Source organism: Pseudoliparis swirei, chromosome 4 (genome assembly GCF_029220125.1).
Source record: "Pseudoliparis swirei isolate HS2019 ecotype Mariana Trench chromosome 4, NWPU_hadal_v1, whole genome shotgun sequence".
Classification (NCBI taxonomy): Eukaryota; Metazoa; Chordata; class Actinopteri; order Perciformes; family Liparidae; genus Pseudoliparis; species Pseudoliparis swirei.
Window position 1 is genome coordinate 5,210,241 of NC_079391.1, and position 14,716 is coordinate 5,224,956.

Here is a 14,716-nt window from a genome sequence, read left to right on the forward strand (position 1 = left end):
TGCAGTTGAATGCGTAACTTTGACTCATCATTTTCTTCTTCTTCTTTTCTTCTTCTTCTTCTTCTTTCTTTCGCCGTTGCAAGACACCATAGTGTGTGTGTGTGTGTGTGTGTGTGTGTGTGTGTGGAAACTGTGTGGATGATGGGCACTGCGCGGGAGTGGGCTGCTGCCCACCAAGTCTGAAGAAGAACATGTAAGAAGTCCGCGGAGCTGCTTCCTCCTCGGATCCGCAGACCGCACCATGCAGAAAGGGATGCGACTCAACGACGGCCACATCACCTACCTGGCTCTGCTGGCGAAGAAGGACGGCACGCGGAGAGGTTGCCTGAGTAGGAAGAGCTCCGACAACACGAAATGGCATTCAAAGTGGTTCGCCTTGTTGCAGAACATGCTGTTTTATTTCGAGAACGACTCCAGCTCGCGACCCTCCGGACTGTACCTGTTGGAGGGATGCGCGTGCGACCGCGCGCCGTCGCCCAAACTGTCGCTCTCCGCGAAGGAATGCTTAGAGAAGCAGGTGAGAGATCGATTCCCGCCGCGGAAGCCGCTTGCACTTTAAAGTCCAAACCGAACGGCCTCGACGACACTTGACGTGTGTTCCCGTCTGTCTCCCGTTGGGAGAAAACTTGCTCTCCTTTCGGAGTGGCGCCCGCGCGCGAGAGGGGGGGGGGGGGGCAGCAGAATCTCAAAACGTTATTTTTTGTTTTTACATTTTCAATGTGTTATTATCCCAAACGTCTATATTTATCACGCAAACAATGGCCCGGAGATGTTCACTTGACGTCGGCTGTTGCGTAATGGCGTCATTCTATAACTGATTTGATTGTCTTCCATTCTGCACTTAAAAATAGCCTCGAATACGCAGCCGCAAAAAGAACATGTTTAAAGTTGACACCAAATAAAACGCAATCCTGGGAGGAACTTCTGCTTTTCCAGCTTCCTTCCTCCATACTGGTTTGTCTCTCCTCATCACAACAACATGCGTTGCGGCACATTTTTATTTTTTTATTTTTTATTTTATGTAAGAGGCTGTATTTTTAGACATCGAGGGGATCGCAGCTCTATATCGGCGGGGGTGTAAAGTAAAAAAAAAAACAGCATCCCAAAAACTTCGCAGGTTATTGCCATCTTGCGGAGGAGAGCTGCCCCCCCCCCCCACACACACACACACCTTTCCCCCTGTCGTTTTTGACGTATTGATTTAATTCCTTGTCTTGATATTAATAGCATCCTACCTTGGCAACTGCGTCTCTCTCCTCCGGTTCACAGCGGCTTGGGTTCATTTGATATATAGCTCAGATGTCATAATGAATGAATGAAACCCCAAACGATATGTCCCAGGCATGCTTTTTTTTTTTTCAGTACCCCGCCCCCCCCACACACACACACACACACACATTTGTTTTGAATTCCTCAGGCATTTAGTGCCATGGATTAACATGACATAACGTGTGAGAGGCTGCACAATATCCACTCTTTAAAACAAATTTAAAAAATGTATGCCAGTGTGACAGGGTCAGACATAATCTCAGGGAAAAGCATTGCTTGCAGAATAAGAAAAAACACGTTGTGAAGGCTTTAGGGAGGCTGATGCTGCTGGAGGAATAAACCTTGTGGCATAAAAAAAGCATTTAAGAGCCGAGAGAAGCGGTCAAGCAGCTGTGATCTGTGACTGCAGTCTCTTTCCCTGCAGCATGAGTCCATGAATAATTGAAGTCAAAAGTCATTTTCATCTGGTCAGTCGTCTTTGTTTTTCAGGAAGAACAAAAAAAGGAAAAGTTCTCACTGTTTTCCCCATCGTGTAATGTTTAATTTGGCATTTATTTCCCTCTTGAGTGCATGTACATGAACGTTTCCACAAGAACGTAGAGGAACACCTGCATGTTGCACTTTCATTATGAAGCATGTCCGCACAACAAAAGTGAGATGGACAAGTTTCCCTCTGAAAACAATCGCACACGTCATGTGTGTGTCGAGTTTTGTGTAACAGTGCATGCAACAAATGACTGAAACCTGCGACGTGAAAATGTAAAAAACATCCGATGACTGCTCACATTATTCTGGACTCACAGGTGTTGTTGAACATAACTCCATTGCAACTAGAACTTATGTTCTCTCTAAAGAAATCCCCAACACGTCATATCCACCTGCTAATATGCACATGTGTTTGCATTTCATATTTAATATAAATAGCAAAATGATCTATATCAACAATTGAAGATGTTTGCATATATTTTGTTGCAATATAGCCAAAGCTATATTTGTAAAAACCATCCCGTTAAATTATCCAGCTTCCTCGCTGGGTTGTCTGGTCGTGACCCCGATCCTGAGATATCATATTTATATTTTCCTGTGTAAATGACAGTTTACATTAATTATGAGCGACTCAGTGGCTCTGAACGTTTCTGTGTTTTCATCTGTTAACTTTGACATCCTGAGTTTCTTTTCTCCTTTTTTTTTAAAGAGTAGTTTTTTTTTACCGTGGTCCACTACTCATTATTCATATTCATTTAATGTGTTTATTTAACTCTGTAATGCTTCCTTCTGGTCATATGACATCTATTCATCTGTTCATCCTGGAGAGGGATCCTCCTCTGTGGCTCTCCTGAAGGGTTCTTCACTTTTGTCCTTGTGAAAGTTTTTTAAAAACATTTTCGGGGAGTTTTTCCAGATCTGATGTGAGGTCAAAGGTCAGGGATGTCGTATTTGTACAGATTGTAAAGCCCTCGTTGTGATATTAGGCTATAATAAAAGAAACCGGATTGAATAGTTGCCTAAAATTAGCCAGAAATAAAAGATGCGGAGCAGAAATAATTTATATTAGTCAAATGAGTTGTTTTTCAAGGCCCTGACTACAACAGCCCACGTGGTCCTTTAGTCATGAGAACTTGTTGGCCGCTCTTAAACTCCTAAACTTTACTCCCCGTCGAGCGAGTTTCCTTAAAAACCCTGTCGGGACAAGAGCTCTATTCTCGGGATGAAATATGTGAGTGACATCTATGATGACAGCTGTTCACGCCGGCTGCTCCAGTGAATTTATTTCAACAGTGAATTAAATGAATTTGAAAGCCTTCAATTAGCATAACACAGTCTTCTGTTCAGCACGTGTCCCCTTTTACATAATATGTGTCAGGAATAAATTCTCTTCAGTTTTTGTGTTATTTGTGTGGGGGTGTGAACATTTTCTGTGCACAATTTGTATCCGTATTTGCACAAATGCAACGTTTTTTTTTTTTTTTTTTACGTGCGAGAACCGCACGTTAATCACGCGCAAGCGCACACGTCTGCGTGCGTCCACGTCTGGACGTCTTGTGCGTGCGGCCCGATGTATTTTGTCCCGCCGTGACCTCCTGGCACGCCGCGATGTCGATCTCTTAAGAGGTGAAATGAAAACCGGAGGAGTAATTAATGCGCCGGGTGTCTGAGGCGGCATACAGATTTCCCTTTTCACTTTCCCCGTGCACTCTGGGAAAAACAACAAACAAAGAATGACACTCGAGTCAACGAGCGGACGTCGCAGGTCACCTGAGGCCATGTGACTGTAGATTTATGACATTAAACTGGATCCATATGCAGATTACAATAGATTTATGATGAGCGTCTTAGTCTGCATGTACTGTGTGTGTGTGTGTGTGTGTGTGTGTGTGTCAGAGCTGCAGGAGGATTGGTCGGGCCGAGTGCTGGATCTTATCTGTGTGTGTGTGACAGGGAGAGGGACAATGCTGCGAATAGATGCCAAGCCAACTGCCACCTTGCAGAGGGGCTACGGCGCTTTTTATAGCCTATCGCTCCTCGAGAAGGCAAAAAAGATGTTTCTCTCTTTCTCTCTCTCTCTCTCTCTCTCGTCCGTCTCTCCCTCCTCATTGTATTCTTTGAGAGTGTTCTACTTTTTTTAAATGTTCTTATTCCCCATTTAGAAAAGGCGAGCTACAGTTTAAGCCCACAGTTACTATGGCAACCCCTATTTGCATCTGAAAAAAGAAGTGCATTTGAAGGGGGGGGGGGGGACGACGAAATGTGCAACAACATGCCTCAGCATTGTGCTCCACTCAGCAAGTGCAGCAAAATATATGAGCATGTAAGAAATGTGAGGTGGCGGAGGGGCGGAGGTGAAGAGGAAATGCTTGTTTTTTATATCTTTTTCGGTGTTTCATGGAACTGAACTAAAGAAAGAAAGGATCTAGTCTACCGTCATATTTCATAACGTGACTATTGTTTGTAGGGAGTTGTACAATCATTTCGTGGAACTTCATTTTTTTAAGTATAATCATGGCAGGTTGTACAGTAAACCAATTTATACTGAGCAAAACAGCACCGGTGGGTTCAGGGTTGAGTTATCGTCGTAATTCTCAACACTATCTGTGTCCAAAGGTCAAAGAGCAAGTGGATCGATGACTAAATGAATGCATCCGTACATCAATAGCGGACCCTTATATCTTCTGCACCACGGTATTTATAGTCCCAATTGTTTTAAAATGTGTCTCTTAATGTATTTTCTTTCTCATTTCACTTTTTTAAACGCCAAGTTCTATAACTCGGTTTACGGCAGGTGGTTCAAATTAGACTTTAAAAAAAAGAAGAAAAAATTACCTACCGTCATATTTCATAACTTAACTTTTGTTTGTCGGGAGTTCGACAAGAATTAGGTAGAACTTTACTTTTCCTTTACAGAATTCATGAAGTATAATCGTGAAGTGTAGGTCAGTAAACGAGCTGAACTAAACAGAAGTGTTGTGTTCAGGGTTAAGTTATCGCCGTAATTCTCAACACAGAAGTGGATCGATGACTTGAATCGACTTAATGAATGCATCCGTACATCAATAGTGGTCCTTTATATCTTCTGCACCACGGGATTAACAGACCCATTTCTTTTTAAAATGTGTCTCTTCATGTATTTCTTTTCTCATTTCAATTTTAAAACATCAAGTTGTATAATTCGGTTTACGGCAGGTGGTTCAAATTAGACGAGGAAGAATAAAACATTAGCATTTGGTACTGAACCAGAGGATTTGCGGCGTCACACATTATGTTATAAAAGCAACTCTCATGAAGTATCGTGGAGATAAAACCATATTAAGTAGGTTATTAATTACTTCTCACAGAACATTAGCTGTAAATGCAATGCATGATAGAAAAAAAAGTTAAACCGAACATTTGAACAACGCTTTCTGGAGTCCAGGTCTACTCGAAAAAAGCTTTTTTTTAAATAAAAAATGTGGAGGCCACATGTATCATAATAAGTACGTCGTGGTACAGTACCGGTATTCATACTTTCTCTCAAATATATATTTTTTTCCAGAGATTTTTCTCCATTGTCTCACTTACCGAGAGTCTCTGCGGTAAAAAGAGAAGCTCGACCTCACCGCTCGCAGGAGGCGAGAGATGGGAAGCACGTTATTGACAAAAGGCTCATCGGGAAACACGGAACATTACTCCCCTTCTCAAATGGTTTGCTCTTGGCATTTGGGAGGAATAAAAAATAAATAAATAAATCCAATATATTGGATTTGTGGGTTTCTATTGACAATGCATTATATCATTTGATGTGTTTAGGCTGTCTGTGCTGTTAATGCAATGACCACCACTTTGTGTTGATGTGAGGATTCCACCTGATAAATTAGAAAACAATTCCACATGCATTTGCCATTAATTGCCATTTCTGAACCTGTAAGGCCGTCGGGGTCACCGGGGGGGATAATTGGCGAGGGAGTTAAAAAAAGAAAAGCGTCGGGCGAGCGACACAGAGGTTGTTTGTGTCACTAATATAAAGCCAAATCACCGGGACAAAACGAAATGCGGCGTCAGTCGAGAGGCTTTCCGCCAATTCAGAGGTGAGTTGCCAGGTTACGGGCAGAATGCACAGAGGCTTTATAATGAATCTCTTAAGACTTTTCCCTCAGGATCGCGCTCACTCTCCCACTCCTACACACACACGGGCATGCATGTGTGTGTGTGTAGACACAACTTCAATTTTAACACAATGTGGGAAGAAGAAAAAAAGACAGTCACAGATGACGTATCATGCGAGGTTTTCCTAATATTCTTGCACTTAAAACCCCATTAATATACACTATCGTTCAAAAGTTTTGGGTCATCCAGACAATTTCGTGTCTTCCATGAAAACTCACTTTTATTTATCAAATGAATTGAAAATTGAATAGAAAATATAGTCAAGACATTGACAAGGTTAGAAATAATGATTAATATTTGAAGTATTAATTTTGTTCTTCAAACTTCAAGCTCAAAGGAAGGCCAGTTGTATAGCTTATATCACCAGCATAGCTGTTTTCAGCTGTGCTAACATAATTGCACAAGGGTTTTCTAATCAGACATTAGTCTTCTAAGGCGATTAGCAAACACAATGTACCATTAGAACACTGGAGTGATAGTTGATGGAAATGGGCCTCTATACACCTATGGAGATATTTCATTAGAAACCAGACGTTTCCACCTAGAATAGTCATTTACCACATTCACAATGTATAGAGTGTATTTTTGATTAATGTTATCTTTATTGAAAAAACAGTGCTTTTCTTTGAAAAATAAAGACATTTCTTAGTGACCCCAAACTTTTGAACGGTAGTGTAGATATACCGATTGTCTTGTTCAATGCTGATTCTTTCCATCATTTCTATTTTCAGTACTACTTTACCGTCACGTTCAATCATGACAACCAGAAGGCTTTGGAGCTCCGCACGGAGGACGTCAAGGACTGCGACGAGTGGGTGGCTGCCATCACACAGGCCAGGTACCTCCCACACATCACCTCTCACCTGCATGCACGCAGTCAGGCTGTGAGGATGTTGAGGAAATGTGTGTGTGTGTGTGTGTATGTGTGTGTATAGCCTGTGATATCGGACATTGAAAGGGTTTTCAGAGCTATATCGGGTTGTACAACTCGATATAATTAGTTTTTTACATGATGGCATCCCATAGATTTGCATTTTTCAGCATTCTCTCATATGCAGAACTTTTCTGCTGAAGTTTCCTTTTTGTCTAACTTGCGAACACACATGTTGTCCTGCATCCAGTGATATAACAAACATTCACTGGGGAATCATCCACTGCCAACATTACATTACATTACACGTCATTTAGCTGACACTTCTATCCAAAGCGACTTACAATAAGTGAATTTATGCATGAGAACAACAAGAATCAAGAAAGTAACATTTCTTCAAGAAAGCCAAATTACAAAAATACTATAAGTAATACCACGAGTATTACCATAAGTAATACTATAAGTAATACCATAAGTAATACCATAAGTAATACCATAACTAATACTATAAGTAATACCATAAGTAATACCATAAGTAATACCATGAGTAATACTATAAGTAATACCATAACTAATACTATAAGTAATACTATAAGTAATACCATAAGTAATACTATAAGTAATACCATAACTAATACTATAAGTAATACTATAAGTAATACTGTAAATAATACTATAATAATACTATAAGTAATACCATAAGTAATACCATAACTAATACTATAAGTAATACCATAAGTAATATTATATAAATAACACCAGTAATACAAGTAATACATACCATAATAATACTATATAAGCAATACCATAACTAACAATTATAAGTAACCATAACCATAGCACACCATAACCAATAACCAATAATTAATAAGTAATACCATAAGTAACACCATATAACACAAATAATATATAATACCATAAGTAATATATATAATAACCATAAGTAATAACACTATAAGTAATACATAATACTATAAGTAATAAGTATTATAATAATTATAAGTAATACATAATTATAAGTAATACCATAAGTAATACCATAAGTAATAATTATAAGTAATAATAATAATATAATACCATAAGTAATAACAACCAATCATAAGTAATACCATAATTACATATAATACCATAAGTAATACCATAAGTAATAACTAATACATTAAGTACCATAAGTAATAATTACAAGCACACCATAACTAATAATTATAAGTAATACTAAGTAATACCATAAGTAATACCATAAGCACAATAACTAATACCATAAGTAATACCATAAGTAATATAAGCATACCATAACTAATAATTATAAGCACACCATAAGTACCATAATAATACCATAAGTAATACCATAAGTAATACTATAAGTAATACCATAAGTAATACTATAAGCACACCATAAGTAACACTACCATAAGTAATACCATAAGTAATACCATAACCAATACCATAAGTAATACCATAAGTACATTATAACGAATAATTATAACAATACACAATATACCATAATACACCATAAGTAATACCATAACTAATAATTATACACACATAAGTAATACCATAAGTAATACCATAAGCACACCATAAGTAATACTATAGCATACCATAAGTAATACCATAACGAATACTATAAGCAATACCATAAGTAATAATTATAAGTAATACCATAAGTAATAATATACAATAACCATAAGTAATAATAAGTACATAAGTAATACATTATAATATAAGTAACACCATAAGTAATACTATAAGTACTACCATAAGTACCAAGTAATACAATCCATAATAATAAGTAATACCCTAAGTAATAGCATCAGTAATACCATAAGTAATACCATAAGTTATACCATAAGTAACACTATAAGTAATACCATAAGTAATAATAACATAAGTAATACCATAAGTAATACTATAATTAATACCATAAGTAATACTATAAGTAATAATACCATAAGTAATACTATAAGTAATACTATAATAATAACATAAGTAATAATTATAAGTAATAACAATAAGTAATACCATAAGTAATAATTATAATACTATAACTAATAATTATAAGTAATACCATAAGTAATAATAACAAGAATAATATACTAAGCACACCATAAGTAATACCATAATCACCATAAGTAATACCATAAGTAACTATAAGTAATACCATATTATAACTAATACCATAAGTAATACCATAAGTAATACCATAAGCACACCATAAGTAATAACTATAAGTAATTATAAGTAATACCATAAGTAATACCATAAGTAATACCATAAGTAATAATAATACCAATACCATAAGTAATACCATAAGTAATATATAATAATACAAGTAATACCATAATACTAATAATACCATAAGTAATACCATAAGTAACTATAACTAATACCATAAGTACCATAAGTAATACCATAAGTAATACCATAAGTAATAATTACAAGTAATACCATAAGTAATACCATAAGTAATACCATAACTAATACCATATTACACAAGTAATACTATAAGCACACCATAAGCACACCATAAGTAATACCATAAGTATAATTATAAGTAATACCATAAGTAATACCATAAGTAATACCACAAGCACACCATAAGTAATACATTATAAGTAACCATAAGTAATACTATAACTAATACCATAACTAATACATAATAATATAACGACCATAAGTAATACCATAAGTAATACTACATAAGTAATACCATAAGTAATACCATAAGTAATACCATAACAATATAAGTAATAATTATACTAAATACCATAAGTAATACCATAACTAATACTATAAGTAATACCATAAGTAATATTATAACGAATACTACAAGTAATACCATAACGAATACTATAAGTAATACCATAACTAATACTATAAGTAATACCATAAGTAATATTATAACGAATACCATAAGTAATACCATAAGTAATACTATAAGTAATACCATAAGTAATACCATAACGAATACTATAAGTAATACCATGAGTAATACTATAATAATACCAATCATGAATATGCTAATACACTGAACCAATGTATACGACTAATGCAAATTGTACCTAACCCAAAAGACTCAAGACTACAGTCTTTAGAACATAATGTTTGTATTAAACTTCCCGGCCATTTTTATCAGGGTATTTTCTTATGCGGTGTACTTTTCTCTTTAAGCTGAATACGATGCTAAGGGCTACAACAGAATGTAATCGACCACAGTATGAATGATAATCTACTAAATTCTCTACAATATATATGTTGTTTGCCTTTCAGCTAACAAATGAATGCACATTAACGTTCCCACCATTCATCTACGATGTAAGATGAGCAAAAAAGCCCCTCATAAGATTTAGAGACACAAGAGGGTCATAAAAGCGGTGCAGTCACCGTGTGTAAGGTGAAAGGTCAATTGATCGGAAGATCACATTGATTAGTTCTCAGGCCTGCAGCATGTTATACACAGCAGGGCATATAAAGATATATCTTTACATATTATTATTTTGCCTTTATTGAGGATTCTCAAGTCTAGAAGTCATATTCTAGGGCTTTTATTTTTTTAATTTTTAAAACTTATTTGTTTCAGCACATTTCCAGTTTGACACACTTTTTTGTTTTGTGATGTTGAATCAAATTAATCTAAAACCTTTTTGTTGAATTGGGTAATGCTCTGAATCGTTGTTCATGCAGAAGCTTTTCACATGGTCTGCTAAGCCCACAACGTATTCGAAGAACGGTTTTATGTAAGTGCCTGCACACAGAAAAATAATGGTTCTGAAATGGTTCTTTAAAATGCTTTGTGGTTCTACGAAGAACCTACTGAAGAACCTTTTTTTTGAGGCACCATTAAAGGTTATTTGAAGAACTATTTAAGGAAATGGTTCTTTAAAGATCCCTGGTTTGAAAGCGTCTTTGTGGAACCAGTGATGATGTCTCAAAGAACCATTTTTTAAGGTTCTTTGTGACACCTTTATAGGTTCTTTAAGAACTATTAAAGGAAATGGTTATGTAAAGACCCTAGTTAGAAAGGTTCTTTATAGAACCAGAAATGGTGCCTTAAAGAACCATTTTTTAAAGATCTTTGAGATACTTTTATCGGTTCTTTGAAGAACTATTGAAGGAAATGGTTCTTTAAAGAACCCTGGTTTGAAAGGTTCTTTGTGGAACCATAAATGGTGCCTTAAAGAACCATTTTTTAAAGATCTTTGAGATAATTTTATCCGTTCTTTGAAGAACTATTGAAGGAAATGGTTCTTTAAAGAACCCTGGTTTGAAAGGTTCTTTGTGGAACCATAAATGGTGCCTTAAAGAACCATGTTTTGAAGGTTTTTGAGACATCTTTATAGGTTCTTTGAAGAACTATTTAAGGAAATGGTTCTTTAAATAACCCTGGGTTGAAAGGTTCACTCAGAAGAACCATTTTCGGTTCCAGATGGCACCTTCGTTTTTCTATGTGTGCTCGGTCCGCGGTTCAAACGTCTGCCGATCGGAAGAAGTCTGCTTCTCTGCTTTGATGAATCTGTAGCGAGCCCATGAAACATGCGTTAATGAGGTTCTCACAATGTCTGTGTGCGTGCGTCTGTGTAGTTACAGGAACCTGGCTACAGAGCACGAGACCCTCATGCAGAAGTATCTCCATCTACTCCAAATAGTGGAGACGGAGAAAATGGTTGCCAAGCAACTTCGACAACAGATAGAGGACGGGGAGATCGAGATAGAGCGGCTAAAATCGGAGGTAACCCGCCTTGCAATGTCATGCTAGTGATACCTGTGTGTTTGTGTGTTGTCACTGTGTGCTTTACCGAAGACAGAGAGAGAAAGGATGGACGTAAAAGTACGCACAGAGTATAAAGACAGAAAAGAGCGACGGACGAAGGTCAAGACCCAGATTCAAAACCAAAATGTTTTGAGTTCAAGGCAAAGCAAGCGCCCCCGGGATGTCGTTGTTAGAGACCCCGCAGTACTAATAATGAGTGTTTTGTATCCTAATTATTCAGTCTAAAATGGATCAAATACATCTCTCTTTAATGTGCTAATGGGTGGCTCCATTTGAATTGAATGTTTTCAATATGCATGAATCAGCTCCCATTGTGACCGGCACCGCCGCCCGCGCCACAAAATGATAATCAGCTGTCTCACTTTAGTAGTAGTAATGGATTCAGGTTGTTTTTGTTTAACATCGGGTCCTTTATATAGAAAGCTGTTTGTCTCTGGTCTGTTCTTCATTCATACGCAGCGTGAGTCTAATGGGGGTGAATTGAAAAAAAAGGTTGAATAAAATGAAATGCGTTCAGATGCAACTGGTTACCGATATCTTTGAAACCAGCTAATGGACAAAGATGAACACAAAACAAAACAGGCAAAGAAATCCCTTCATGAGTCGTGATGACATCAGTGAGTGCAGGCAGAGAATATCACAATGACCCAGATCAAGAGCGGGATTACAGACGCGTACAGTGTGAGGCATACTCGGCTTTTATTTGTGTTGGATTTCAGATCGCCGGGCTGCTGAAGGACAACGAGAAGATCCAGTCCAATCCAGAGGTTCCTCTCAGTGAAGACGACTTGGAAATCAAGAAGATCAAAAAGGTGACGAGCTCCGGCAGGAAGCCGGAATCACTGTCGAGTCTTCACCAAGAACAACTAAAGGGAAGAGAAAAGCCAAGTGGGAAGGGGGGAAAGGAAGGAGGGGAAGGGTCTACGTATGTTTTATTTTATTTTTAACCTTCATTTATTCGAGGAAGCTGCTCATCCGCTCCAACCACAGGCGTGTTCTTCAGCTCTACTGAAGCAGCCGCCTGCTCCTTAATGAAGCTGGGATGTTTTGGGAAAGGCAGTTACTTTAACGCTGAGAAGGGCAACAGATAATTATTATGACCCCATTCTGCTTTTTACCCTCAGCGCTCTGGAGCATTTTAGTGTGTTTGAGCTCAGTATACAGGACTGTCTCAGAAAATTAGAATATTTTGATAAAGTTCTTTATTTTCTGTAATGCAATTAAAAAAACAAAAATGTCATGCATTCTGGATTCATTACAAATCAACTGAAATATTGTTTATTTGTTTTATATTGCTGATTATGGCTTACAGCTTAAGAAAACTCTAAAATCCTATCTCATAAAATTTTAATATTTCCTCAGACCAAGTAAAAAAAAAGATTTATAACAGCTGAGTGTTTGTCAAGGCTCAGGAAACCCTTGCAGGTGTTGAAATTAGACAATTCAAGTGATTTGTTTAATACCCTACTAGTATACTTTTTCATGATATTCTAATATTTAGAGATAGGATATTTGAGTTTTCTTAAGCTGTAAGCCATAATCAGCAATAAATCAGAATAAAAGGCTTGCAATATTTCAGTTGATTTGTAATGAATCCAGAATGCATGACATTTTTGTTTTTTTAATTGCATTACAGAAAATAAAGAACTTTATCACAATATTCTAATTTTCTGAGACAGTCCTGTATATATATATATTTTTTTTTTTGTGTCCGCCTTCAAAGTTTCTGTTTTTATTTACTCTCCGCAGCTTGTATTGTTACCTTCGCATTGAAAATGCGGAAGGTTATGTTTTGATCGCCGTGTATTTATTTATTTGTATGCGTGTTACTCGCATAACTCAAAAAGTTTTAAACCGAATGGCATGAAATTTGGTGGGATGATTGGTTATTATCCGGGGACCATTTGATTAGATTTGGGGAACAATCGGGTCAAAGGTCAAGGTCATGGAAAGGTCAACATCTTCTTTTTACCATAGCACGGTCAATTTCTATCCAATTGGCATGCAACTAATGCCAACATGTTCATAATTAAATGCCCAATCTTGTGATATGCGAAGGTATGCACTCTACCGAGTGCCCGTTCTAGTTAATATTGGTTTTAGGAGTTTGGTGAAGAAAAAAATGGAGCATAAAGGAGAATGAATATTAGATTTGCCAGATCAGCAGAAACACTACTCCAAAATAAATGCTGCTATCTGCGTGATGTTTTAACAGGCAACTGTTCTCTATAGGACACCTTCATAAGGTCATAATACGTCTTATTGTGCTGCCCCCCAATGACCACAAACACCAATTAATGCAGGTTTTAGGAAAAACACAAGGAATTATTTAGCTCCTCACACAGTGGCATCACCGCTAAGCTCTTCTTCACAGCCATTAGCTTCTGGATCTTCGTCGTAGTCTTTATATCTACTTCCAAGAGGGACTACTATCCACATTGTGCAGTGAGAGTGACAGTGGCAGTTTGTCACTATTAATCAACTCACAATGCGTCACGTAAACTTTGATAATTGTCTTAAAAAAGGTCTGTGACTCTATTGGAATCCCCTTTCCCATACCTAATTTTAAATGAAACACTAATTTTAATGTATATTTATAGATTATTATATCAACACATCATGGCTGTCCAATGAAAATGACCTATCTCCATTTTGTTCTCAAAGTCGCAGGATGAACCTGCAATATCTTTTATTAAACAATATTAATATATTTAGAATGTGATTATAGTGTACTTTTGGTATAAAATTAATGTATCAAAATAATAGCATGAATAAGTTGACTTGGTATTTATCAAATGTGTTTTAAATACATTGTTTCAATGCTAATTTTAGAGCATGCATTTTAAAATATAAAAAAAAAGTTTTAAAACAAAGTTTAACCCTTGTGTTGCCTTCGGGTCAATATGACCCGATTCAATGTTTCACCCTCCTGTTACCTTTATATTTGCTAACATATTTTACCCTTGAGGTCAATATGATCCCAGCTATTAAAATCTCCAGAAAATTATTAGAATTAATATTGTTTTCCAAGTTTAAGTGTGAGGTACTTTATGTTTGTTTGTTGACTCCCGAAAGAACACCGACATTAAACATTGAATCGGGTCAAATTGACCCGAAGGCGACAGGAGGGTTAAATATTGAATCGGGTCAAAATGACCCGAAGG

General features: G+C 36.8%; 1 protein-coding gene across 3 annotated transcripts in view; it reads left to right on the forward strand.

Moving 5' to 3' along the window:
* The first annotated feature begins 241 nt into the window (after positions 1–241).
* Positions 242–14,716, forward strand: part of LOC130192590 (ras-specific guanine nucleotide-releasing factor 1-like) — a 44,070-nt gene continuing 29,595 nt past the window's right edge. For all 3 annotated transcript variants that reach the window (XM_056412683.1, XM_056412682.1, XM_056412681.1), the window contains exons 1-4: positions 242–517; positions 6,642–6,748; positions 11,363–11,510; positions 12,272–12,364. In XM_056412683.1, the coding sequence (XP_056268658.1) occupies positions 242–517; positions 6,642–6,748; positions 11,363–11,510; positions 12,272–12,364 (624 nt within the window). The remainder of the gene's footprint in view (positions 518–6,641; positions 6,749–11,362; positions 11,511–12,271; positions 12,365–14,716) is intronic.